This window comes from Salarias fasciatus, chromosome 18, assembly GCF_902148845.1.
Source record: "Salarias fasciatus chromosome 18, fSalaFa1.1, whole genome shotgun sequence".
Classification (NCBI taxonomy): Eukaryota; Metazoa; Chordata; class Actinopteri; order Blenniiformes; family Blenniidae; genus Salarias; species Salarias fasciatus.
Genome location: NC_043762.1, coordinates 19,388,085 through 19,412,479, shown reverse-complemented (window position 1 = coordinate 19,412,479; position 24,395 = coordinate 19,388,085). Strand labels below are relative to the sequence as shown.

The following is a 24,395-nucleotide window of genomic DNA, read 5'->3' as shown; positions in this document are numbered from 1 at the left end:
GTCCGAGAGAACCGATAGCGACAGGTCGGAAAGATCCGATACAGACAGGTCGGAAAGAGCCGATAGTGACAGGTCGGAAAGAACCGATAGTGACAGGTCGGAAAGAAGCAATAGTGACAGATCGGAAAGAACAGACAGAGATACGTCCGAGAGAACCGATAGCGACAGGTCGGAAAGATCCGATACAGACAGGTCGGAAAGAACCGATAGTGACAGGTCGGAAAGAACAGATAGAGGCAGGTTGGAGAGAACCGATAGCGACAGTTCGGAGAGAACCAATAGCGACCGGTCGGAAAGAACAGATGAAGACAAGTCAGAGAGAACCGACAGCGACAGATCGGAGACAACAGGCAGAGGCAAGTCAAAAAGAACAGATACAGACATCTCAGAGAGAACAGACAGAGACAGGTCCGAGAGAGCCAACAGAGACAAGTCAGAAAGAACAGGAAGTAATTCATGAGTATAAACACCATGAAGAGACAGCTAACACGTCAAACATGGTACAAGAGAACCATTTGCAGAGCAATCAAGAGAAACTACAGATCGATGCCACTCTGAAAGACGGTGAAGACACAGTCGACAAATCACTTGACTCTGAACTTCTAAGTTCTGCTTTCATTATTACACAGCAGGAGTCATCTCAGAAACCAGATATCATCCCAAGAACCTCAGTCAACACAGCTGAGTCAAATATACAGGTTGTTACTGATCAAATGACTGTAGAGGGATCCGGTCTGGAGAAGGACGGCAGTGAGCTTGAAAAGGCTGAGTCAGCCAATGACCCAGGAAGTAGCGATCATCAAAAGAAGTCTGTTGTAGAAACAACTTCTCCAAAAAGTGCTGCTAAACAGCCTGAGAAAACAAAGACCAAGCTGAGCTCATGGTCAAAAGGAAAAAGTCCTTTATCCAAACTTTTCACATCAGGTGGCAATGACAAAGCAAACAAGACAGAACCCAAAAGAACAGTTTCCAGTGGGAAACTCTCAGGAAAACCGCTTCAGACATCGTCAGAGACAGAGGAAGTCATCATAAAACCCACTGAAGAAAATGACAAAAATAGCCAGACCCACGCTAATGACCCAAAAACAGAGCCTGGGACAAAAGAGATCCAGAGTGAAATACTTATGGCTGAAGTCCCACCTCTGGAACAGGATGGCAAGCCTCCTAAAAACATCGATCAGGATAATAGCTTCATATCTGCAGAGCAATCCACGTTTCTGGAGACACCAATAAGTGTAAGAGATGAGGATCAAGTAGCTCCACTGCAAACTGATATAAATCCAAGTGAGCAAATACTGAATGTTCACAGCAATGAGGCTCTTATTCAGTCTGTCATTCAGTCTGGAGAGGAGGCCACAGATCTTCTTTCAACCACGCAGTCAGAGAACATAGAGCAAGACAAGTTATCTAGCCCAACACCCGAGAAGAGCAGCAACATGAGCACAAGCGATCTTTTCAATGAGGATATTATTGAACACGGTTCAATCAATGATGACTCCTGGTCCAGTCTGACCGACACAGATGAATCGGAACAGAAGCTGGACAGAGCAGCAGAGGTGGCAGAAAGTCTGAACACTGATGTGGTTTTTGACCTCAATCATGAGAGTCCACATGAGTCCTCAGATTTTTTTGGTCCATCTCCCGTCACAACATCCTCACCCTTTCCTGAACCCTCAGCTTCACCTCCAGCTGCCGCCGAGCCAAGTTTCAGCCTGTTCGACTCTCCGTCGATGTCAGCTGAGAATGAAACAGTTCTTGATGTGACAGATCAATGGGCTGTTCCCGGATCAGTTCCCACAAACCAAACTGAAAATCAGTTTTCAGACCCATTCGGTACAAAAAGCCAGATGAACGAGCAAGTTCTTGACTTTGACATATTCAGCTCAAACGATAATGTGTTCACTCAGCCTCCTCCTGTCACCGTGTCCGACGGAGGAGGAGCTGCTTTTTCTGACAGTATCTTTGGAGATCTCGATGTCTCGAGCGGCCCGGTTATGCTCTCAGAGCCACAAAGTGGCCCAGCCACATCTGACTTGCTGAATGATTTACTCGGTTCAGATAGTGCCAGTACTGCCACTGCCCCCGCTCAGATAAACCTTTTTGCTGATGACATCTTTACGACTGAAACGCAGTTGCTGCCAGTGTCTCAGCCAAATGACACAAATGTGTTTGTGGACAGTTTTATGAGCGATAGTGTGAATACAGAGGCCACGACCAAGAATACTCCCACAGACAGTAGCTGGATGGATGACTTGTTGGGATAACAGAGGTGACAAAAAAAGTGTGCATTGTGGACGAATATAACAAATTAAAAATTATCATTTGATTTAGTTTACCTGGAAATTTGCTTTTACTTGCACTACATTTTAATCAGATGTTTATCATCATTAGTATCTCTGAATTTATCATGATTACAATTTTATTACAATTATGTGTAGCTCGATGACTGGACATGATTTTTGTTGTTGTTTCAAGTGAGGAGACCAAAAGAAGAAGTAACATTTGTGGAGATACTGCATGTATCAACTGAGATTTTGAGTGGAATAAAAATTGATCAAAGCTGTTAAAAGTGACATCTGTCTGTGTTCCAGAGAATGAAAAGGCATGTTAATTTGAAATCCATCTGTTTTGATTGTATTCACCAGTAATCTATAATAAAGATGAATGACTGAAGCCATCTGGTTTGATGATTAACACTGCACAACACTTCCTCTCTTTAGCAGGGATATTTAAGCAATCATTTGACACTTATTTGTTGAGCGATTATATGAGCTGAAGAATACTCTGATGCAGTGTTTTCCAGTTCTGGTCCTCAGGTTCCCCCATCCAACATGTTTTAGCTGTTTTCTTCTTCCAGCACATTGTGCAGAGCCTGATGTTTGAGCAGATCATTTGAATCAGGTGTGTTGGAAGAAGGAAACCTCTAAAACTTGCTGGACAGGAAGACCTGCGGACCAGGACTGGAAAGCACTGCACTAATAACATGAACTGAGGAAAATGGATGTAAGAAGTCACACACACAAACACACACATTCCGAGTTTCCCGAGACGGCTGAAGAGGCTGAAAACAGGTAACTGCGATCAATGTTCCCATTCAATAATGTATCAGTGACTGTTTATCTCCAACATGTTGTAATTTTGTCTCAAAGACTGCTTGATCTTGTTTCTGCCACTTCAACACCAGTGAAGATAAAACTATCTCATTCAGTCATGTTGTAGACGCTGGTCTGAAGGTTCATCTTTACCTCTCCATGATATTTAGAAACGGTTCCCTGCAAAGCGAAGCTCTTCATGACCCTGAACACACTGAAAGTTATCAACATTAATGAATTTAAATCTCATGTTATAGACTTTTGAATCTTTCCCTCCTCAGATTTCCCAACTTCCTCCTTCTCCACTCCATCCAGCTCTCTGATCACCCCTCCCCCCCTCTCTCTTCTGGTCGTGAAAGCGGGGCCTGATGAGCCTTCTGACTTTTTGGTAAGAGATAAGCAGGACGTGTCAGAAAAGTTACCACAGGGAGAACTGGCTTGTGGCGGCCAAGCGTTCATCGCTTTTGATCCTTTGATGTCGGCTCTCATTGTGAAGCAGAATTCACCAAGCGTTGGATTGTTCTCCCACTAATAGGGAGCGTGAGCTGGGTTTACACCGTCGTGAGACAGGTTAGTTAATGATGATGTGCTTTTTGGAATAGTAATAATGACTTCATGTCTGCAGAGCAATCTACTCTGCAGAGAAAGACTTCTCCATTCATCCACTGTTTTCATGATGCCACTCTGCCAGGCCTTGCTTGGAAAAGAGATCGATAACAAGCTTCACTTTTGGGCCTAGGCATTTCTGTTAAGTTTACATGCGTCTCCGTTTTATTTTAATGTTTTGTTTCTCAATCTTAATGTGATTAAATCTTAGTGATTTAATCACATTGTAGAGAAGTAAAATAATTTTATTTAATGTTTTGAAATTAGCAAAACAGGTTGTTCTTTTGATCCAATCAAAGGATGCAATGAATAAACTAATGTCCAGACTACAGCCTGGTTGATTGTCCTGGGCGTATGTCCAACTCCTTGAACATGTTTTCGGTCTTCATTGGCATCTTATATCTGTGGGAAACACAGAGAAGTTTGTATTATTACTTAAGAGATAGTATGGGATAAATATCAATACAAACAAAGCAAAAAATCAAAATGTAAAATGATTACACGAGCTGTGCTTCCTGGACTAACCTGATTTAATTTGCTATTTAACCCTTACCATTTGTTTTATTTGTATATTTCTCTAAATCCCTTATATTCATGTTTATTGTATCAGGACAATGGAGAGATAATTTGAAAATATGTGATGAATAAAAGTCATCATGGAGTTCTTAAAATGTTCCATTATTACAAAAGTGGATTATTTACTGTGTGTGGCTCACATTAACGTCTGTGTTTGAAGACGCTGTTATGCTGCACAACCCAGCAACATGTGGATGCAGGAGTTGATACGAAGCGACCGGACCTCCAGTTTGCTCGTGGCTGCTTACCTGTTGTCTTCGGCCTCGTCGGTCGTGTCAGGAAGCTCTTTCCTTCTGGTCTCAGGCAGCACGAAGCTGAAACCTCCGCTGATGAGTGACAGGGAGCCGAAGACGATGGTGGGGATGGACCAGTGGTACACGGCCAGCATGTTGAGCAGTGGAGACAGCAGCCCGCCCACTCGGCTCGCGATGGAGCCCAAACCAGACGCTGTTTGTCTGAAACGTGACAACGCAACACCGTGTATCAGTGTTGAATTGACATTGCGTCACAGGATCCTGGTGTTCATTTATACTTTTTGCTGACTTTGACTTGAAGGATTGAACCAATCTGACGAATGAGAACAGTCACATCCATCAGCACCGATGCCAAAAATGAAGGAGTCTCACCGAAAAGACGTTGGGAAGAGTTCTTGAACATACACGCCGCACACGGATCCTGCCCAGTTACTGAAGATGCGTCCTAATGTTGCTAGTATTGTAACAGCCACAGCATTGCCTTAAACAGAGTGAAAAACAGGTCAAGAAGAAAATTGAGCGGCTCCTCATGTTGGCCTATAAACCTGCTTATTGTGAACCTTAAAATACTCTCAGAGCTATGAGCTTTACACCTAGAATATGTATTCCCATCTATTATCTTCCAAGATCAAATGGGATTTACCTGGCATAGGCACTGCTTTTCCAAATTCACACACTTTTTTAATGCTATCAACGACCCTTCCACCTCCAACCCTCCCAAAGAGAAATATCTGATTTCCTTGTGTGCAGAAAAAGCTGCCACCTATTTTACATTTTAGATACAATAAAAATTAAAATGACTTTTATTTCTTTGCTCCATTGTACAGAGGTGAGGTGTCATACGGGAGCAGTTCACTGATGATAATCCTGAACGCCATGTGTCGCTTTCACTACTGCTTGGCCAATCCCCTTTCAATAAAGATCAGGTTTATGGCACTTCATGACTCATTCCCACTGCATCCTGGTAAATATGAAATGAATGAGTGCCGCCCTTTTGAGCCACGTGCTAAACTTAATCATTTCCAATCAAATCCCAATCACATCCTAACTTCTCGCTCCAGTCGTGCATTGGGTTCTCTTAAGCTGGGTATATGGAATAGAAGTACAGCAATATTTGCAATTGTTACCTTACCTTCAGGGAAGGCTAGGAGTAACAAGCACAACAGTCCAGAAATCAGAAGAGTCGATATGAGAGAGACTTTTCTCCCCAACACTTCCAACAGCCAAATGCAGAGAACATGTGCCGGCAATTCGCTCAAGCCAAACACAGCCTGCGTCAAGAAGATGCTCAGGCCAAATTTTCCCACATTAAAAGAAAGGCAGAAGTAAGCAATATTCAATGAAAACCTGTGAAAAGTTAAAAAAAAAAAAAAACGTTAGACATTGAGGTCAAATTTAAAACATGAACTCTAAGTTAAATATTTCGAAAGAATTTGATTTAGTTAATTATTCACAGGCTCAGTGGAATTGATGTGGTGAAATAGAACTTACCATCCCAATATTACGGCAAAGAAATATTTCCTAAGTACAGACGATTGCATAAGAATTATGATGCCTCTCTTTTCCTTTTTTTCCTTTACAACAATCTGTAATGCACAGGGGTGGACACAACGCTCATGTAATCCAACAGCCTTGCAAAGGTGAGTCAGATTTACTGTAATCTATGGCAGCAAATTTGATTCCAGTCTTCAGAATGCAACATGTTTACTGAAAAACCGCTGACACAGGATGATCATTAAAGCTTCCAGCATGTTTGAAAACAATAATCTATCGATAAGATGTGTTTTTTTTCATTGATTTTTCACGTGAAAGTACCTTTTCCAGCAGAGACTCTGGGACAGTGCGTCTATTGATGGCTGCCACTCTTTTAATCAACTGTTTTGCCTCTTCTGTCCTTCCTGAATCCAGCAGCCACCTGGCCGACTCTGGAATGAACCTGTCCACAAGACAGACACACTCTAGGAATTCCATCGATATCAGTCAGTTCACACAAGGCCAGAACGAGGAGTTAACACACACCATATGTAGAGAGCGACCACCCCGTGCAAAGCTGCTGTGATGAGCTGAGACAGTCTCCAGTTTCTGACCAGGTAAATCATCCCGGCCAGGAGGCTCTGTCCCAACGCGCCACACAGCTGCGTGATACACGCCCCCCACGACCTCTTGGACACCCCGATCCACTCAGTGGCTGCAAGCATGAAGTCAGCAATCAGGTATTCTCAGAGTACAAACATGCAACACGCAGAACAAATGCAGACATAGGAAATGGAAGTGTTATTTATGACACCAGCACAGTAATAACAGTCTTTGCTGTCTCACATCACTCAGATCAAAATAATCTATCCTGGTTTTATGAGACAGATCAGAAGCCTTAAAAGAGGTCTGCCTGCATGCATTTATGCTTAAAGTCAGTGTGTAGCACACAGCTGACAGCAGGGGTCAGTGAATCTTTACAGAAACGGAGGAACGTGTCACTGCGGTCACCTGAACACTGATTTCTGGGTATTACTGGAGCAAACCGATGATCATCTGTAAGACTGAACATGCAGGGATTCAAATTTCATTGGTTTATCACCACACACACCCTGGAGATTAGTTTGTGTTTTTCCATGTTTTGATTTAATTTCAACTTAAATAGAGACAAGCAGTTAAAACATTCTATGTAGAGAAGAAGACAACAATCTTCATGAAAGTCAGCTTGTTGTATTTCAGTGTATTTTACATTCCATTAAATGCAACTAAAACATTGGATCTTTATTGTTCGTTCAGATTTAATTACTTCTATTTTTTGAGGAATACTTCGGTTACATTTGCATTAGAATTCTTAATTAATGACCAATGTTCTAATTTTCTAATTTTTTTCTTGCTTTTTCTCTCACTCATTCATTAATTTGTTCTCATTATTTAAATCCCAACACTTCTGGCATGGGCAAGCCGATTCGTTTTCTCAGTTGGAATGTCAGTGGCTTGGGCAGTCTTAAAAAAGGGACCATGGTCTTTAATCAGCTTAATCCTGGCAAACGTTTTCTACAGGAGACCCGTCTCAGACTTATAGATCACCACAGGCTCTGGGCTCCCTGGCTAGGACAGATTCACCACTTTAACTTCAATTCTAGAGCTCGAGGTGTTGCTATTACGTTTAACAAAAGAAAGGCACAAGTCTAGTGAAATGTACTGTACCCAGAATGATGCAGTTGAGTCGAAATCCTCCATAGCCGATCCCAACCATGAACTGGGAGGCCAAATACAAGTAGAAGTTGGGACACAGTGCAGTTGTCAATGCAAATATGACTGTGATGAAAAGTGGGATCTGAGTGGCTCGTTTACGACCAAACCTGGAACAGAGAAGACCTCTCAAGTTTAGAACGGATACCGCCAACACGTCAGGGATCCCGTTTTCTTCAGTGCAACTAACACTGTGTGAGATGGTTTTCATTCAGAAACAAAGAAACAAATCTGATGATGCTTTGGTCACTCACGATTCAGCAAATGGTCCGAATAAGAGGCAGCCAGCGACGACACCGGCCATAAATACTGTTTGTGCCACTTGCACCATGTTGGCCTTGTCACAGACTAAATCAAACTATTGGGGGGAAAATAATACACAATTGTTAGTATTTTTTTCCTTTAGAAAAATCCTATTTTAGTGCCTGGGCATCAGGAATGATGATATTTATCACTTACATCCGTGACGATGGTGGACTCATAGAGCAGGCTGTTGTACTGCCATCCATTCCGGCAGCCGGCGGTCTCGTTCAGCCCGTACTTCCTGATAGCTTCGATGTCCCAGTCCACCGGTTCGAACATCCGACACCTGCTGAAGGACCCGTCCTCCTCCCGGGGCACAGTGAGGTTCAGCCGCTCCTCGGCAGTCAGGTTGGGACTGACCCCGAGGATCCAGTCTGTGTTACAGTGTCTGTCTGGATCTGATTCAGTGAAATACACACTGGCAAACAGGAAGGACATGATGACATTTGGAAAGCAGAGAGCAAAGAGGATGATCTTCTGGAAACGTCCAAAATCTCCAATATTCTGGAGAATTTCTCCAAATTCAGCCATGTTCAGCGCTCTGTGTCCCTCGGGAGATGCTGCCAGAGGACGACCTTTAAGCAGCGCTCCACGTATTAATGTTTAAACCCTGGACTACACGCTTCGGGAGGCATGAGACAGCCCTTTCCATTTCGTGGGAAGAACGGCTTCAGCAACCATTCTCTTTCACTGTTACTATGTAATCTCTGTGCTTTGGAGTAAAATCAAGAGTTGAATTTCCGCAGCATGTGGCAACATCAAATAATGTAATAAATGACAACAGAAACAACAATCTCACAATCACAAGAAGAAACATCTTCACTATTTCAAAATGTCCTCAAAACTCAGTCTATCAACCTCTTTAAAAATTATGTAACACTTTTTTTTGTGCTGTGAACTTCAAAGTTTATAGGCTATAATGTCCACCTTATCATTTATGTTACATAAACTGGTTACATAATCAATACTATATTGAAGTGGTGATGCAGAATTATTGCAATAGAGGACCACATAATGTCAGAAATCTTTTCAAATGCTGCTTAATCTTTCCCCTGTATGGTGGGAGGGTCTCACACTTGACCTGGTTTCAGGTTTATCATTGTCACATAACCTGAAGAAAATAAGAAACAATAAGAAACCGTTCCTCCACAGCCACCTCGCTTTGACCCTGATGAACTTTTAAAAAGTCACCTGCAGGTCGGGACAGACAAATGATAGTTCTTGACAAGAGGAAGCTCATTAGAACACTTCATTCAAGCATTCAGATGTTAAACAAACGGCATAATAATTCAAACTGGAAGTTGGAGCCTGAGCGCCAGTGAAAAGCCAGATCTTGTTAAATTATTACTGGATTTTTATCAAGGATGAAGACTATTTGCAGTACCTTCCGCAGTTTCTGTGAAAAACCTATAAAGTGTGGAATACCACGGAAGGATTGTAGGACACCATTAGGCAATCCTTGAAAGATACTCAGCTGATAAGAAGCTGGTAAAGTACAGCAGAAGGTCAAGATTCACGTTCATGTGAACGGACCTTTGTCATTTCAGTTGTGTTTGAAAACACATGATCGGTTTCAGATTATTCTATCAAAAACTTGTGAAAGCCATGTTTGGCGTTAACGTGCGCACCACGACCGTGCCGAATGTGGAGGCGGGCCGTAGTTCGGGGACCACTGCAATATCTGCTATTGGCAGCACCGGGACACCACAATCACTACCCGTGCTCGTTTTTCAGTTAAAATACAATCGGTTGAAAATGACTGACATGCAACCTCTGTAATGTTTATTCAGCAAGACATCAACTCATCGGAGTTGATGCCGACTTGAAGGAAGACACTCCTCAGTCATTGGATTTCATCATGTGACTTTATTCATCTACTAAAAATCAGTTTGCATGTGTTGAAAATTTCCAACAATGGAAAGAATCGGTCAAGAAAACTTTTACACCTCATCACAGATATTCCTCTTCAAATTATGCATGTTTGGATGCAGACATGTAAATGATTAAGCATATTTCTTTAAAAAATATATGTAATTATCTGTAAAAAAAAAAAGAAAAAGAAAAGAAATGGAGAAAATGAACATGCCAATCAAATTATCAATAATTCAATGATCTCAAAGAGATTTTTTTTGTTTTGTTCGAACAAATTAAGAAAGTCCTTCCAAGTTTGACCACTAAAAAAAAAAAACAAAAACTGATGATCACTCATTTTATCGCTTTACCACACGTGTACAGAGGACACTCTCCCAGTGAGAACATGTTCAGTCTGGGACTCCTTTCAGTGAGGAAACGCTGCGGATCTGGACGTGAAAGCAGAGTGATAACAAGCCCCGTGCCCCCCCCCCCCTCCAAAAAAAAAAAAAGCATGTTAACATATCAATAAGGTGCCAATTGAACTCATAAATTCTACATGATTCTTGAATATCTGCCGAAGGCCAACAGTGCGGAGAAACACTACAAAACAAACCTGAAATGCTGTGAACGAAATGAGCTCCGATCGGTTCACCTCGGTCAATATTTACAACTGAAATGTTCCTATTATCTGACATGTACACTTAAACAGTCAATGCATCTACATCGTTACATACAAACCTCATGATGGAGTTTGCGTGACAGTGCATGGAGTCGCCATCATATATGTACATTTACAACATCTTTACATACACCATTTACATCGGTACCTGAACTTGGGAGCTTTACCACAGCCCTTTTTGCACGTGGTACAAAACAACCATACAGCTACACCGGGAGTGACGACAGTGATTCCTGGGTTCGGCGAGTGTTTTTGGAAGCAATGACACGACAGTCGGCCAAAATGACGTGCTCCATGGTGAAAAATGAAAAGGACTGGTTTCTGAAAAGGGTTATTTTACCCAATATACACGAGCAGTCTGATAATCTAGCATGCAGATAGTTTTTTTTTTTTTTTTTTCATTATTGAGGTTTCAGAAGCCCTGATTAAAGTTTAATATGATTCCACTTGGAATAAATGCCTTTTTTTATTTTTTTTTTTGACTGATCAATGACAACATGCTGCTGCAGTGAGAGTGAGACCAACTAAAAACTTAACATTTGCGCAAAAAAAGTAAATGTTTAATTTTTTTTAAAGGGAGAAAACACTTCAATTGTCATTCATTAAATATCAAATTCTCTCGATCGGTTCTGATCAGCGGTCATTACCTCAAAGAGTTTAATTCATCTGCACTGTAGCTGCGCGAGAACGAAAACCACTGGAACAAAGTCCCAGAAAGAGGAGGGGAAAAAAAAGCTATCTGCATGGAAAATGTCAAATTAGAGTCACAATCTCACCAACTAATTATGGTGATTTATTTATAAGTAATGATTTATTTCATGTTGGAAGAGTGTTTTTTTTTTTGTTTTGTTTTTTTAAACGGGGATTTTTAGGGCGTGTACCTTCACAGAAATCCATCAGCAGTCAGTCTGTGCATCACCACCAGCATTCAGGATTCAGTAATTACAAGGCTGAATTATCTCCGAGGAGTTTTGGTTAAAAAAAAGAAAAGGAATCATTACCCGTCTGCTGTCAATGTTTTCACACTTGGTGTCAACCACAGTAATGTTTGCTGCATGTTCTTTCAGAGCTGCCCGTTCGGCTGGGCGACTCTTCATGAACTCCTTTTGGAGGGTACGCGCACAAAAAGTGGTTTTAGGAGACAAAAGAGGAGGAAAATCAGCAACTAGTGGAAAGAAAACAATTATTGCATAGTACAGGAACAGTAGGCAGGTTGAAATCTGTAAGTAATGCTGTCTTTACCACCGTGTGTCAAAGCGTGAACCTGTATATGGAATAATCGGACAAAACGATTGAACATGAAATGCGCGTATTTCAAGTCAGAGATGACAAATGACCACACCGATGCTGTGGGGGACAGAATTCATCACACTGCTTTGGGCCGTTTTGCACAGGAGACTTGATTCAATTTTCATTTCTTTAAGTACAAACTCATTCATAAGACAGAAAATCATTTTTTTTCTTAAAAAGGAAAACTATGCTACAATGCGTTAATAAGGTATTTGTATTATTGTTAAGGGATTTTCTTAGATGTCGTAGGTAGGCGTAAAATAAAATACACCTCGCGGTCACAGACTGACTCAATTTTTCCCACCAAACACACTGGTCAAGTCTCTATGAACTAAGGCTGAACTTACACTTCTGTTTCAGTGTAGCATAAAGTGCCATGTTAAGGTGGCACGACACTCCTCAGAGCTTTGTGGCACAGTCGATACTTAAAAAAAAAAATTAAAAGAAAAAGAAAAAAAAGGCAATTACTTCCAGTACTGGCAGGAGATGATTTGTATTGTGCTTGTGTATGAAGAGAGAGGAAGAAATGAAAAGAAAAAAAAAAAGAAATTAGGAATGGATATACTTGATTGCATCTCTTCTCCCATTTACTGTATAAGCGCACTGTAAACTTTTCAAGTGTGATTCTTGTGATGAACTGAACCTCTCCAATGTGGTCCTCATGCATCCTGCAGTAGCGTCACCCTCCTGCCAGCCTCATGCTCGCTCCTCTTCCTCCACCTCCTCTTTTTGGCAGTAGTGGTTTCTTGGAATTGACTACAATGCAGCTGTGCAACACCATTTTTCATCTGTCCTTTGTTTCCTGGCTCTGCTTGACTTAGTTGATGGTGAGTTGTGCGAATCCAATGAGTTTAATATCATCAGGGATTTCCGACTCCTCCACACCAGACGCCTAAAAAACAACAACAAAACTCACTATTTGCAAATGTGTGAAAACACATGTTAGAAAAAGATTTAATCATGACATAAGACGTAAAGAGTAAAAGATTTAGTTGCTTTGATTACCAGTTTAAAGGTCACGTTTTTGTTATTAGAGGGGTCATCGACAATCTTCTGCAAGTTGGCAGCAACTAGACAGCAAACGGACAGAACGGGGAGGATTGAGTCACATGGAAAAACGACAGACAGCAGGAGTCTTCGTCCTGTTGGTTCACCGTTTTAGAAATACAATTCCATACTGTAAATATTGACATATTACCATTATGCTTATTCACTGTTTTTACTTTTACCGACAAATGTAACATCTTGAAGCCCTCTGAGGCAACTGTTGTTGTGATACTGGGCTATACAAAAATAAATTGATTGATTGATTGATTGATTGACTGTGCATACTCCAAAAAAAAAGAAGAAGAAATGACATGAACATTCAATCATTTAAAAGTAGATCAACACAAAAATTCTTCATGAAACGATCGCTGACGATCAACATCCCATCCAGCAGTCACTGTACTCACCAATAACTAAGTCTCTCCCATCAACCAGACCAGCTGAGACCAGCTCTTGAGAGACTCCATCAGCCGAGTCTGAGGCGAAAACAAATCGAAACTCACTTCAACAGCAGTAAAAACCACCAACGGTTGGATTCAGTGGTGAACTGGGACTTCACTGTCCGAGCATGAGCCGCTGTATTTCAGTTCCAGCGTCCGCTCTGTATTTTGTTTCACGTGTTTTCGCTGATGTTGTTCCACAGATTACCTCCTGATACAGAGTTCAGTTTAGCTGCTGGTTCAACTGGCTCTTTAAGCCTATTTGGGGTCCTTGACGTGGAGCACTCTTTGAATAATGAACAGAATCTGCTGCTTATTTATTCTACATGAATGAATAGTCCAGAAAATAAACAGCTTGGTGAATTTTGGGGGTTTTCTTTTCTTTGAGAAAGAACTGAATGAATTTGTTTTATAGGTCTGAAACAGGATAAAGGAGCATTACAGGGTGTGTACCGATGTTTAATTAAAGATGTAATTACCATAAAGATGGAAATGATTTTGTGTGGGCTAAATATAATTCACTTGGAGTTTCTATTTTGGTTTTACTGTTTTGATACTCCAAGAAACACCACGCTCAACATGCTGTTGTTCTACTGACGACACTGCTGAAGAGGCAGTGCTGTGATCAGACCAACATAATGACCTGTGAGTATCAGCGGCAGATGCCACTTATGGAATGCAGCCGAGTTTACATGAAAGAATTCCAACAGGAGTTGTATGCTGCTGGAGTTTAAATGTCTAAGTTCTGTCATGACATTATGTGTGAGTGCTTGTACCTCTGCCAGGCATGAACTCAAATCGAATGTCATTGAGCTCTTTCTTGAGATTTCTCAATCTCAGGACGAGACTGATGGGGACACCGGATGAGGCTGCTGGATCCTGGAAGAACAGTGAAGGGAAAAAAAAAAACAAGTTGATTAATATGAATACAAACAACGATCTAAGCAAGTAATTTAAGACTAAAAATCAAACTCAATGTGATTGATTGTAACAGTGAAAACATCCAAGTCTGGCAAAAGAAATGAAAAAGGACATTTTCTCTGTCGCCACGTTTCCTGTAGTGCTTTTCACCTGAACAGCAGGGACATGTGAAGGACTCGCAGCCTGAGGGGGAGCCGGCGGCGGGACGTCTTCTGCTGTTGAAGCCACATTAGCTGGTTTCTCCTGCACTGCAGGCGGCGGCTGCAGATGGGCTGCAGTGCCATCTGCTGGCGGGAAAAGCTAAGAGACACCGAGGTGCGAACGTAAAATCAGTAACAATGCAGTTTGACACAAACAAATAGGAACGAGAAGAAAATAGGCGAAACCGAATCGAAGAAACACATTAAGACAGTCATGCAGATCAGCGTTAAGGCTTTACGATAAATCAGGATTCAGGTCATGTCCACTACAAATGGACTCACCTCCATATTCTGGGACCCGTCCTTGACTCTGGGCGACTGCAGAATGGACATGACAGATTGTCAGGATTAAATACATGCAATTGCCCTTTTATCCCCCCAATGTATGGACTGATGGAGTATTTGAAGATTGAAGGAATTGGAACATTGAGCACCAGGCTTAACTGACATCACAGTTAAGACAGACAGGACAGTAAAAAATCCCACAACCAGACATCAATCAAGTGAGAACATACACTGCGAAATCATTCCAGCAGGTGATCTGAGCAGTGATGTTTCTCATAGCCACGAGTTCTGATCACAATATATTAAAATATTGGCTTCTGTTATTACCATCAACACATTCTGTGTTGATTTAAAGAATCAATTATTCACAATTTGTAAAAAGCTAACAAAAAATATTGTGACGCCACACTCCCTGAACCCGGGTCTTTCACACTCGAGGGACAGAGCTCATCCTATGCACCACCAGAAGGAAGTAGCCTGGATCTAAACTGCGCTAATACAAGGAGACGCTTTATGGCTACAAAAACGACGACAAACAAACTGGATCTGTTCTCCTGAGACACAGGCGCGCTCGACCTCTCACCCGCAGAGCCGCCACTGCAGCTTTACCCTCCTCGCTCTCCTCGTCCAGCTCGTCGTCACTCCACTCCCACCCGCCATCCTCCGTCTTGTGGAGGCGGCCGCTGGAACCGGGCACACGACGCACCTATGCAAGGCGTAAAACAGGAGGCGCCGCTCAATGCCGATTCAGCACCTCTTTGATCCTCTTCAGGAATTCCACAGCTTTAAACGATGGGAAGCTGGGACACACCCTGCACCAGACGGCAAGGCCGCCGGCATGGCACACATTTCTACAGAGCTTCAATCAGCTGCGTGGAGAGTGTGTGTAATAGGTGGCCAAACCTTTTTGGAACGATCCGTTATCGAAGGACCTTTCTGAAGGAGCCTCTCCTGTAAGTACTCATTGTTCTGTAACATAAAGACAAGCGTGCATTATTGGACATCATAAATACTTTCGCCTAAAGTCGAGCAACAACAGCTTCAGCTCATTCCCAGAATAGAGACGTGTGGTCACCTTGGCTTTCGTGAAGAATTTGTGCTTCAGCAGCTCAGCAGCCGTAGGCCTAGAAATGAAAGGGACACACATTTAAAGAATTTCTTTCTGAAAAAAAAAAATAAAAAAAAAAAAAAAAAAAAAAATTTGAAGACTTAACTAACCTTTTTTCTGGGTCTTTCTGTAAGCAGAGTGAGAGCATCTTCCTGAAGGACTTTCCATACTTCTTCACCATTTCCTTATCGGTGATGCCCGTCTCCAGACAGGGAGGGTCGTTCTGCAAAGTCAGCATCAGCACCTAAAGACAGAGCGAGATCAGGATCAGCTCGATCAACATGAAATCACCTACCGGTAACTGAGAGCTGAATACAGATTTACGTATGCGACCGTTACCTTCATGGGTGGGTATTTGTGATACGGTGCAGCCCCCGTGGCCAGTTCGATCGCGGTTATCCCGAAACTCCAGATGTCTGCTTTGAAGTCATAGCCACGAACCTGCAAAATAAAAGCAGACGCCTGTGAGTCGGATGCTCATGCCGTCTGTTCAGCCTCAGCTGAAGTGTAACAGAAACAAGCCGCAGTCTCCCACCTGCTCCATGACCTCCGGGGCCATCCAGCACGGCGTCCCAACAAATGTTTTCCGGACTTTGTTCCTTGTCATGTCTCCACCTGCAGCTAGAAAGGCACTCACACCGAAGTCTGGTGTGCAAACGAATTGAAACTCATTAGAGGACCTTTTTTTTATATATATATTTAACAGAGTTGAGTTGGGATCATTTTGTTTTAAGAATGTGGGAAATACTGAAAGGAAGAGAGACGAGAAGTGCTGTACCAGCAATCTGCACTGAGCCATCTTCCCCAAGAAGAATATTTCCAGCTTTTAGATCCCTGCAAATAAAGAGAAGAAGATTAAGCTGGGGCACACAATTAAAACGACAGAAGTCAGCGGCTGCACAAACACGGGTGTGACTCTGCAAGCAAACGTTCCATAATATTCTACACAAAACGGCTTAAAGGCGAACTTTCATCTATTATATCTTAATCCACTTGATTTGCGGTTACACACTGTACACCGAGTGCAAAGAACCACCAAGAACTGGAGTGGATTAACCTGACCCCAACCTTCCTCGCTCCATCTATCGTTCCTGATTAGGGATAAGTGAGTTAGTCGCAGCAACTGATCTCAGTGAGCTGCTGCTCTGTCTCTCTCTACAGAGGCACTGACCACTCCGACTGAAAGTCATTTTCTTTAATAAAGTCAGAAAATCAATGTGGAATACGGTACAAATTATACACTCAAATACATAAAGTCTTAATCTGGGGGGGCAAATGAATAGTCTTTCAATGTGAAGCAACAACACTTGTCACACAACAAGGCACAGAGGATACAGAGAGGCCTTTCTTTTCATTCGGTGATCCTGGGGAGGACATTTACATGAAACAAACTTCCTCAATTATGCATTTTCACTGTATTAAATATTGAAAGCGTGAGGTCTGGAAACCACTCGCTCATACAGAGATGGAGGCTCGGGCCTGACGGAGGCTCAGGCAGCAGCGCTTGAGGTCCCACAGGGCGGTGGAACGTCTTTTCTACTCACCGATGAATCTGCCCGTTTTTGTGAAGGTACTCTAGTCCCTCCAGCACCTCTTTCAGGATGGTAGCGATGCTTGCTTCATCCAGTACGCCAGTCTTATGCTCGCCGCGGGATATGATGTGTTTGATGATGTCCAGCACGGAGCCTGAGAGAGGCAGAGGCTTGAGCTTATCTGGTGGGTCATACTGTCACCACAACTACATTCTATGTTCAAACCTGAGCTTATCTGAGATACACGGATAACTGAAAAACTCAAATCAGTGTCAGGGTACAGATAAAAGCAAGTGAAGTCGGTATTACAGCACTTACCCCCACTGAGGAGCTTCATCACTAGCCACAATTCATCCTTCACCACAAAGGAGGTATAATAAGACACAATGTTTGGATGGTGGCACTGGCTCATCGCCTGAATCTCTTTCTGTGCACAGAAGAAAAAATGTGGGATAAAAGGTCACCCAGTGAGCGCAAAGTGTAGCGTGCCAAGCTCCAACTAAACCTTTATATTACACTTTGAGAGGGGAAGTAAATCTCAGTCACAGGATTTGATCTTCTGATTTGAACTTCATTTAATAAGAGCTTAAACCAAGTGTGGGCTAAATGAAACAACCTAATCCCTGCTGTTACTCTTTTCTCAGACAAGAACTGCCTGTTAAAGCAGCTAAATCCTAAACCAGGCACACATACTGCCTCCAACTACAGACAAAGCAGTAACCTGGGATACATCACTAGTGAGCCACTAAGCAAAGATATTTTGGTCTGAGAAAAGGCAGATTTGGAATCACAGTGTTGGCATATTTAACAAGTAATTTATGAAGAATGACAGTGCAATGACATGACTTAACGCACAAGTGTTAGCACAAGTTACAATGATGACTGTAACTTAAAATACATCAGTGAGCCCAGGCTAAAGAGGAAATGACAGATGCTGCTGGGTTGAAGAATCTCTTTCATGTTCAAACGATAAATATTTTCATGGGTTCTTTAAATGCAGTGAATATCTGTGGTTCTATTATCTCATTGAGGTAATTGATGTGAGCCATCTTTTCTGCTGTGCATAGTGAGACAGCTTATTTTCAAATGTGGCTCGACTGAATTTCAAAAGCAAGAACAAGAGCACAACCGTTGTAAATTAATGCGTGTAAAAGTAAAATACTTTTAAAAAATCTGCATAGCCGATGTGTGGAATACAATCAGGTAAAGACTTTGTCAATATTTCAATATGTTATTGTGAATAAATCACAAAACTCTAAATCAATCCAAATAAATAAATGAAACTTTGAGAACAATCTTCTTTGATCACTTTTTTGTGATGTGTAAGGTTTGCATGTTCTCCTAATGTGTGCTGCTTTCCTCTCACACTCCAAACTTATCAGCACTGTGTGAATAAGTCTTTCTTAATAAACTATGGGCACAAATGGGAATGTGTGGCTGACTGTATCAAGGCTTGCCCTGCGATGGATTGGCGACCTGTCCAAGGTGCACCTTGCCCTTCACCCACTGTAAGCTGGGATTGGCTTATTTGTTCCAGCTGTAGAGTTCAGTGGTTTACCGTAGTATCAAGCATCTGATCTGTCCTTGACAGATCTGACCCCACCAATCCACACCACTCCCATAAAAACACACATCGGTTATCAGGACTGTATGCAGCGAGCCTCATTTTGTTATGGTTTCTTACCAGGAGTTCGTCCATGCTAGTTTGACACTTCTCGAGGTTGATGCGTTTGATGGCCACCTTCTCCTTTCTAGGCTTGCAATAAGCTGCCTGGACGACCGCAGTGGCTCCACTCCCTGAGGACAACACAAAGACAGAAGTCATCACACTAAGGACAAGCTTTACGTGTCGGCAAATCGGATTCTTCAGGACATTCTCAGGGATAAAAATCAAAATTTGCATTGTTCTTTAACATTATTCACTTATAGATGATGAAGAGCAACAATGAGAGAGATGTCAAACCAAGCCAGGAATAGTAACTAAAAATTGCTTGGCTAAAGAAAAGTATGACTGGCTCACTGTGAGCTGTATCACATCTCAAAAGGAGCACCACCCACACCAACAACAACCTGTAGAATGGGGCTGACCAAGATGGGGCTCTTGAGTGCGTGTTACTGAGCTCCGTAAACCCATCTGTTTTTTTCAAAGGCATATTGTGAACCAGGAGACATTTTGCATCTAGAAAAACTAGCATGAGTGCTAACTCTACTCGCAAGGCTGCTAACAACCCGGACTACTCTGAGGCAGTGAGAGTTTCATGGACGGAAGAAGACTTTCCTCTGCTGCCTGTTTCTCCATCCAAGTCACCCGCTTTTAAAATGAGATGAGTGACAGACTCAACCACCACTGCAATCCTCGACCAGCTTTCATCCCCAGTCTCTCATCTGGTTAACACGGGTCAGATGCCCTGCAGAAGCTGGTCAGTGATAAATCCACAGTAACTGCTGATGCGAAGTTAGCAGTGACTGAAAATTCCAAACCGACTGCTGGTGTCAAGGAGTCTTCAGATGCTGTTTGTGCAGAAATTAAAAGTGTTAAGGATCTCTCCTGACCGCTCTGAATCACCGATGGATGCTTGTAATCTGAATGTTAATAAAAGTAAGAAAAGCGTTTCTCACTTGGAAGTTCATTCACGACGCTGGAAACTGATCCTCCACGGTTTAGAGGAGAAGGACAAGCAGGATTTATGCCAAGAGATCGTTCAGGTATGCCAAACTTTGCTTGAGAAGGAGACCATGGCCCATTGTGGAGCAAGCAGTTTAAAAAATAAAGTGGGCTTATTTTGTCGGTGGTCGAGCTTTTGTGAATGGAAGAGAAGTTTTCTCACCTTGAGACATTGTCTGAGAGCAAACTCAGCTGCCTTCAGTCTGCGATATAGTTAAGGTCCACCTCATTTTGTAGCTATTCCGAGGTGGTGGCTGTTACTGTTTATTATTAACTTTTTTATGTTTGGTTTTTATTAGCGGTGGGCAATGCAGCAAATTATTCTTGGCATGCGGGTTAATGCACAATACAGTGCCTTATATTTGAAAATTATGTTTATTTTGATATTTTATATAGTTTTTTAATATCCTGATGGTTCTAACTTGAAGCTGGTTAACAGTTGTTCACTCCCCCCTGGGGGTAGCTATTTCTTTTTGAAATTCCTTTTTGCAAAGCCCTTTTGTACTCCTATTGGCCTACAGATTGCTAGATTATCTAAACATTATGATCACATTTTTTAATTAGGTTTGCTGTTCCGTTATATGTTAGCACATTTTTATAGAGACCTTAAACAGTTTCTGCTTTAGAGTCCTCATTTTTCATCTGGTCAACATTTTCTTCTTTATTTCTTTCTTTTTTTTTAAATTTATTGTTGCTTTTTTATGTCTTTGTCTACTATCTCGTTAAAACACAAGAGGATTAAGAAACCATGCTAAACGTAAAGCTTTATTTCTCTACTGAAAGCAGTTTAATACTGATTTTTGTTTTGAGCAGGAATCACACTCAACTGAACAGGATGTCAACTTTTTGGAGGTCACAGTGGGGAGGTGGCCTTTGGCTGTCTCATGGGTCTGAGCTTTCAGCTGGTGTTTGTATTTAAAAAAAAAAAAAAAACGCTTTAATGGAAAGGTCTTGTTTCTGACTGTGATAAAAATGCCCATTTTATAATCCTTGGGCTAAAATAGCTCATGTTAATTACATCATAGTTAATATTTATGGCTTCAACTCCGAGAACAATATTTTTTTTAAAAAACTGGAAGAACGACTATTGCACTGGTTATCTAAATTACCAAACTCTTTCATTGTTTTAGGTGGAGACTTTCATACTGTACTGAACAATCAACTTCCCTCCACAGAGGTGTTATATCTGGGACAACTGTAATATTGTTTACAAGAACAAGTCTCTATGTTATGACAGATGGCTTAATCATGGTGTTTTACTGGTTAGTCAGCTTTTTAATGAACATGGGTTACTATACAGTTATTCAGAATTCCTTGCAAAGTATAAGGTTCCAGTAAGTCCAAAGTAATTTTCTGTTGTGTTAGATGCTGTTCCTTCTGGTCTTTGCATACTGTTTAAGTCAGTTCCTATCTCCTCACCTTTACTAGTGTCTCCCCCTGACCTTAGTCAACTTCCCTTAGCTAAAACTTGTTTCTCCACCTATAAACGTTCCAATGCAAAAATCAGATCCTTGTTCAGGCAGATCCAGTCTCCTCCCCCTGCAACTTTATATTGGAGTCAATTTGGTCCATGATAATGAGTGGGGAAAAAATCTGGTGCTTACCACAAAAGTTTCTTTTAACCAACAAAATCAAAGAGGCTTCTTTTAAGCTGCTCCACAGGTTTTATGTAGCAAAGGTGCTTTTACACAAGTTTAAACAGAACTTTTATATCAACTGTTTTTTCTGTGGTTTGTATCCAGAATCGATCCTGCATTTATTTTGGTCCTGTGAATTTACATATAAGCAATGGAAGGAGATGATATTATCCCAAATTTTAAGCATTTATCTTTTTTTTATTATAACAAGAACACTGATGCTTTTTTTCATTAATTTGATTTTATTTATTGCTAAATTTAATATTCATAAATGTAAATTTTAGAACCAAAACCTCTTTTTTGTTATTAAAATCATAAAAATATGTTGCAACCCTCTTTGAGTCACAAAACAAGAAAACAAGAAAACTGTTAAAACAGTTAATATTTGCACTATGTTCGACGTTTTTATTTTAAATATAAATATATATATATATATATATAATATGAGATACATAACATAACATCAGGAGGACGACACTACCACACCACCAGTGAAAATCCAGGGGGAGGACATTGAAACAGTGGACAGTTTCAAGTGCCTGGGTGTTTACCTCAACAATAAACTGGACTGCTCCCAAACACCAACGCTCTGTACAAGAAGGGTAAGAGTCACCTCTCTCTTCTGAGGAGACTGAGGTCCTTCGGAGTGTGCAGACCTCTGCTCAGGACCTTTTATGACTCCGTGGTAGCCTCTACTGTCCACTACCCCACCATCTGCTGGGCCCCAGGCAGACAAGAGTGGGACAGGAAGAGATTCAACAAGCTGGACAGGAGGGCCAGCTCTGTCCTGGGCTGCCTATTGGACTTTGTGGAGGATGTGGGGGAGAGGAGGATGTTGGCCAAGCTTACATCTATTATGGACAACAGTTCCCACCCTCTGACGGTAGAGGAGCTCAGCAGCTCCTTCAGTGGCTGACTGAGACACCCTCAGTGCAGGAAAGAGCAGGTCCTTCATCCCCACTACTGTCAGACTGTACAACTCTACTGTATAGAATATGTGCAATAATCCTGGACATTATACCCTGGAATCATGGTCACTTTATAATCCCCAAAAGCAATCATGGACACTTTATAAACCACAGATTCTGCTACAATAAAACCTACTTGTACATATTTGTATATTTTGTAGCTCCTGTTATATTTTACGATTTATGTTGTATACAAGTTCAATCTTTTCTTCTTTTATATTTCTATTATTATTCTTGCTAAGATCGGCACCATTACTTATTCTTAATTTAGCACATTTCATCACTTTTTCACCCCCCCTGTGTGTTCTACGAGCCTCCATAACTAAATTTCTCCTATGGCGAGACAGTGTATTCTACTTTATATACTCTTGTAGTGTTGTATTATTTTTGCTTTAATTTTTGGTGTATATTTTTCATTTGTTATATGTTTTTTCCTCTACTGTTCTTTGGTCATGCGATGTTATTGCTGTTCTGAGACTTCAATTTAAAAAAAAAAACGTCCTGTAGGCTAGCTGCTTCAGCTAGCAGTTTAGCTTCACGCTGCATGGCTAGGAGGCTAAAACTCTTTCTAGTTTGTCAACTACCACGAACAGATAACCGATTTAGGCCTTGCCATAAGGAAACTGCTGAGCTGTTGACGCTACTGTGGCGTAGTGAGTGTAACTTGACTTGTGTTAGCTGCAGACATGAAATGCTAACACGGCTAGCAGTCATTTCCCAGCCGACGCCGCCGTCAAGACAGACAGGGGAGGCTAACCGATGCTAACATTAGCATGCTAAGCTACTTACCTATCACCTCCTTAAGTTCATAGTCATCCTTGTCGATTGACCAAGACTGAGAGGACTGGTCGTCTGCCATGGTCGTTGTTTGAACGGTGCTCCTCAACAATAACAGTGACGCCGTCAGAGATAATATTTAGTTTGTGATTACTCCATTCGGCTCCGGGGAAGCTGACTGCCGTCGCCTGCCTCTGTTCCGTTCCTGTCAAACACAACTTTACGCGCGACAGACGGTACGCGTTACGTACGCGTTCAAAAGGTGGGACGAAGCCGGCGCCATCTTGAGTGTGGCGAAGTCTGGAAAATGCCTCACCTCGACAAGGGAAAGAATGAAAACTCAGAATCACATTAAAGAAGACGAGGACAACAGCAACACTAATTACAAATCCAAAGACCAAAAAAAAAAAAAACAACAAAAAAAACGTGAAATGTTTCGATACAGACGTTGCGCTTCCCTCCTGTGCTCTCAGCAGGGGGCGATAAAGCACCCAAAGCTCCACTAAAGACTGGACAAACGGAACAATGGTGTCAATTTTTTTCAACTAATTCTCATGACTTTTTTTTTAATTCCAAAGTGTTTTTGTTGGAAATATCAATTTTCTTCAAATTTAGGCTTATTATTTCATTTAGATATTAAAGAGGTTTGTGTGATATTGAACCACAATCTCATTTTACATAGATAGATTCCACCACTGCACATCTTTCACTTTGTGGCATGACTGTTTGAAAAAAGAGCAATAAAAAAAACTCACCCACATGACTTTGAATATTTTTTTGTGATCACTCAGTAGCAATCATAAAAAACTTCTGAAGTCTAATAACATCACAGACAAACACCATTTTATCATTGGTAACTGTCTGGAGGGACTCTGCTTCTAATCCAGCGTGTGTGTAGGACTATGTATTTAGATATTCTCATCTTGACTAAATCCT

The 24,395-nt window shown here is 41.6% G+C and overlaps 2 protein-coding genes across 2 annotated transcripts; both read right to left on the bottom strand.

Annotated features, from left to right (window-relative positions):
• Positions 1 to 4,024: 4,024 nt before the first annotated feature.
• LOC115405501 (solute carrier family 22 member 13-like) lies at positions 4,025 to 8,587 on the bottom strand. Its single transcript, XM_030115096.1, has 10 exons — positions 8,213 to 8,587; positions 8,008 to 8,111; positions 7,709 to 7,863; positions 6,548 to 6,716; positions 6,344 to 6,464; positions 6,020 to 6,114; positions 5,661 to 5,875; positions 4,901 to 5,009; positions 4,523 to 4,729; positions 4,025 to 4,100 (listed from the first exon to the last, which is right to left on the bottom strand). Exons 1-10 carry the CDS (start codon positions 8,585 to 8,587, stop codon positions 4,025 to 4,027), a joined length of 1,626 nt encoding a protein of 541 aa, XP_029970956.1.
• A 2,336-nt stretch (positions 8,588 to 10,923) lies between these two features.
• Positions 10,924 to 23,707, bottom strand: LOC115404878 (serine/threonine-protein kinase OSR1-like). The gene is made up of 17 exons (XM_030114221.1): positions 23,472 to 23,707; positions 19,097 to 19,209; positions 17,731 to 17,839; positions 17,425 to 17,566; positions 16,659 to 16,714; positions 16,416 to 16,525; positions 16,220 to 16,321; positions 15,991 to 16,124; positions 15,848 to 15,896; positions 15,676 to 15,741; positions 15,356 to 15,478; positions 14,770 to 14,805; positions 14,438 to 14,587; positions 14,143 to 14,245; positions 13,334 to 13,402; positions 12,885 to 12,949; positions 10,924 to 12,771 (listed from the first exon to the last, which is right to left on the bottom strand). Exons 1-17 carry the CDS (start codon positions 23,539 to 23,541, stop codon positions 12,697 to 12,699), a joined length of 1,572 nt encoding a protein of 523 aa, XP_029970081.1. The 5' UTR covers positions 23,542 to 23,707; the 3' UTR covers positions 10,924 to 12,696.
• Positions 23,708 to 24,395: the final 688 nt, after the last annotated feature.

What these genes read in the sequence shown, in the direction of transcription:
- LOC115405501 (XM_030115096.1), bottom strand. Translation starts at nt 8,587, where the DNA reads ATGGCTGAATTTGGAGAAATTCTCCAGAATATTGGAGATTTTGGACGT. An exon ending in AGTCCACCATCGTCACGGAT is followed by an intron (nt 8,112 to 8,212) that starts GTAAGTGATAAA and finishes TCCCCCCAATAG; the next exon opens with TTTGATTTAGTCTGTGACAA. An exon ending in TTCGGACCATTTGCTGAATC is followed by an intron (nt 7,864 to 8,007) that starts GTGAGTGACCAA and finishes TCTCTGTTCCAG; the next exon opens with GTTTGGTCGTAAACGAGCCA.
- LOC115404878 (XM_030114221.1), bottom strand. Translation starts at nt 23,541, where the DNA reads ATGGCAGACGACCAGTCCTCTCAGTCTTGGTCAATCGACAAGGATGAC. An exon ending in TGAACTTAAGGAGGTGATAG is followed by an intron (nt 19,210 to 23,471) that starts GTAAGTAGCTTA and finishes TGTTGTCCTCAG; the next exon opens with GGAGTGGAGCCACTGCGGTC. An exon ending in AATTCTTCACGAAAGCCAAG is followed by an intron (nt 15,742 to 15,847) that starts GTGACCACACGT and finishes TTTATGTTACAG; the next exon opens with AACAATGAGTACTTACAGGA.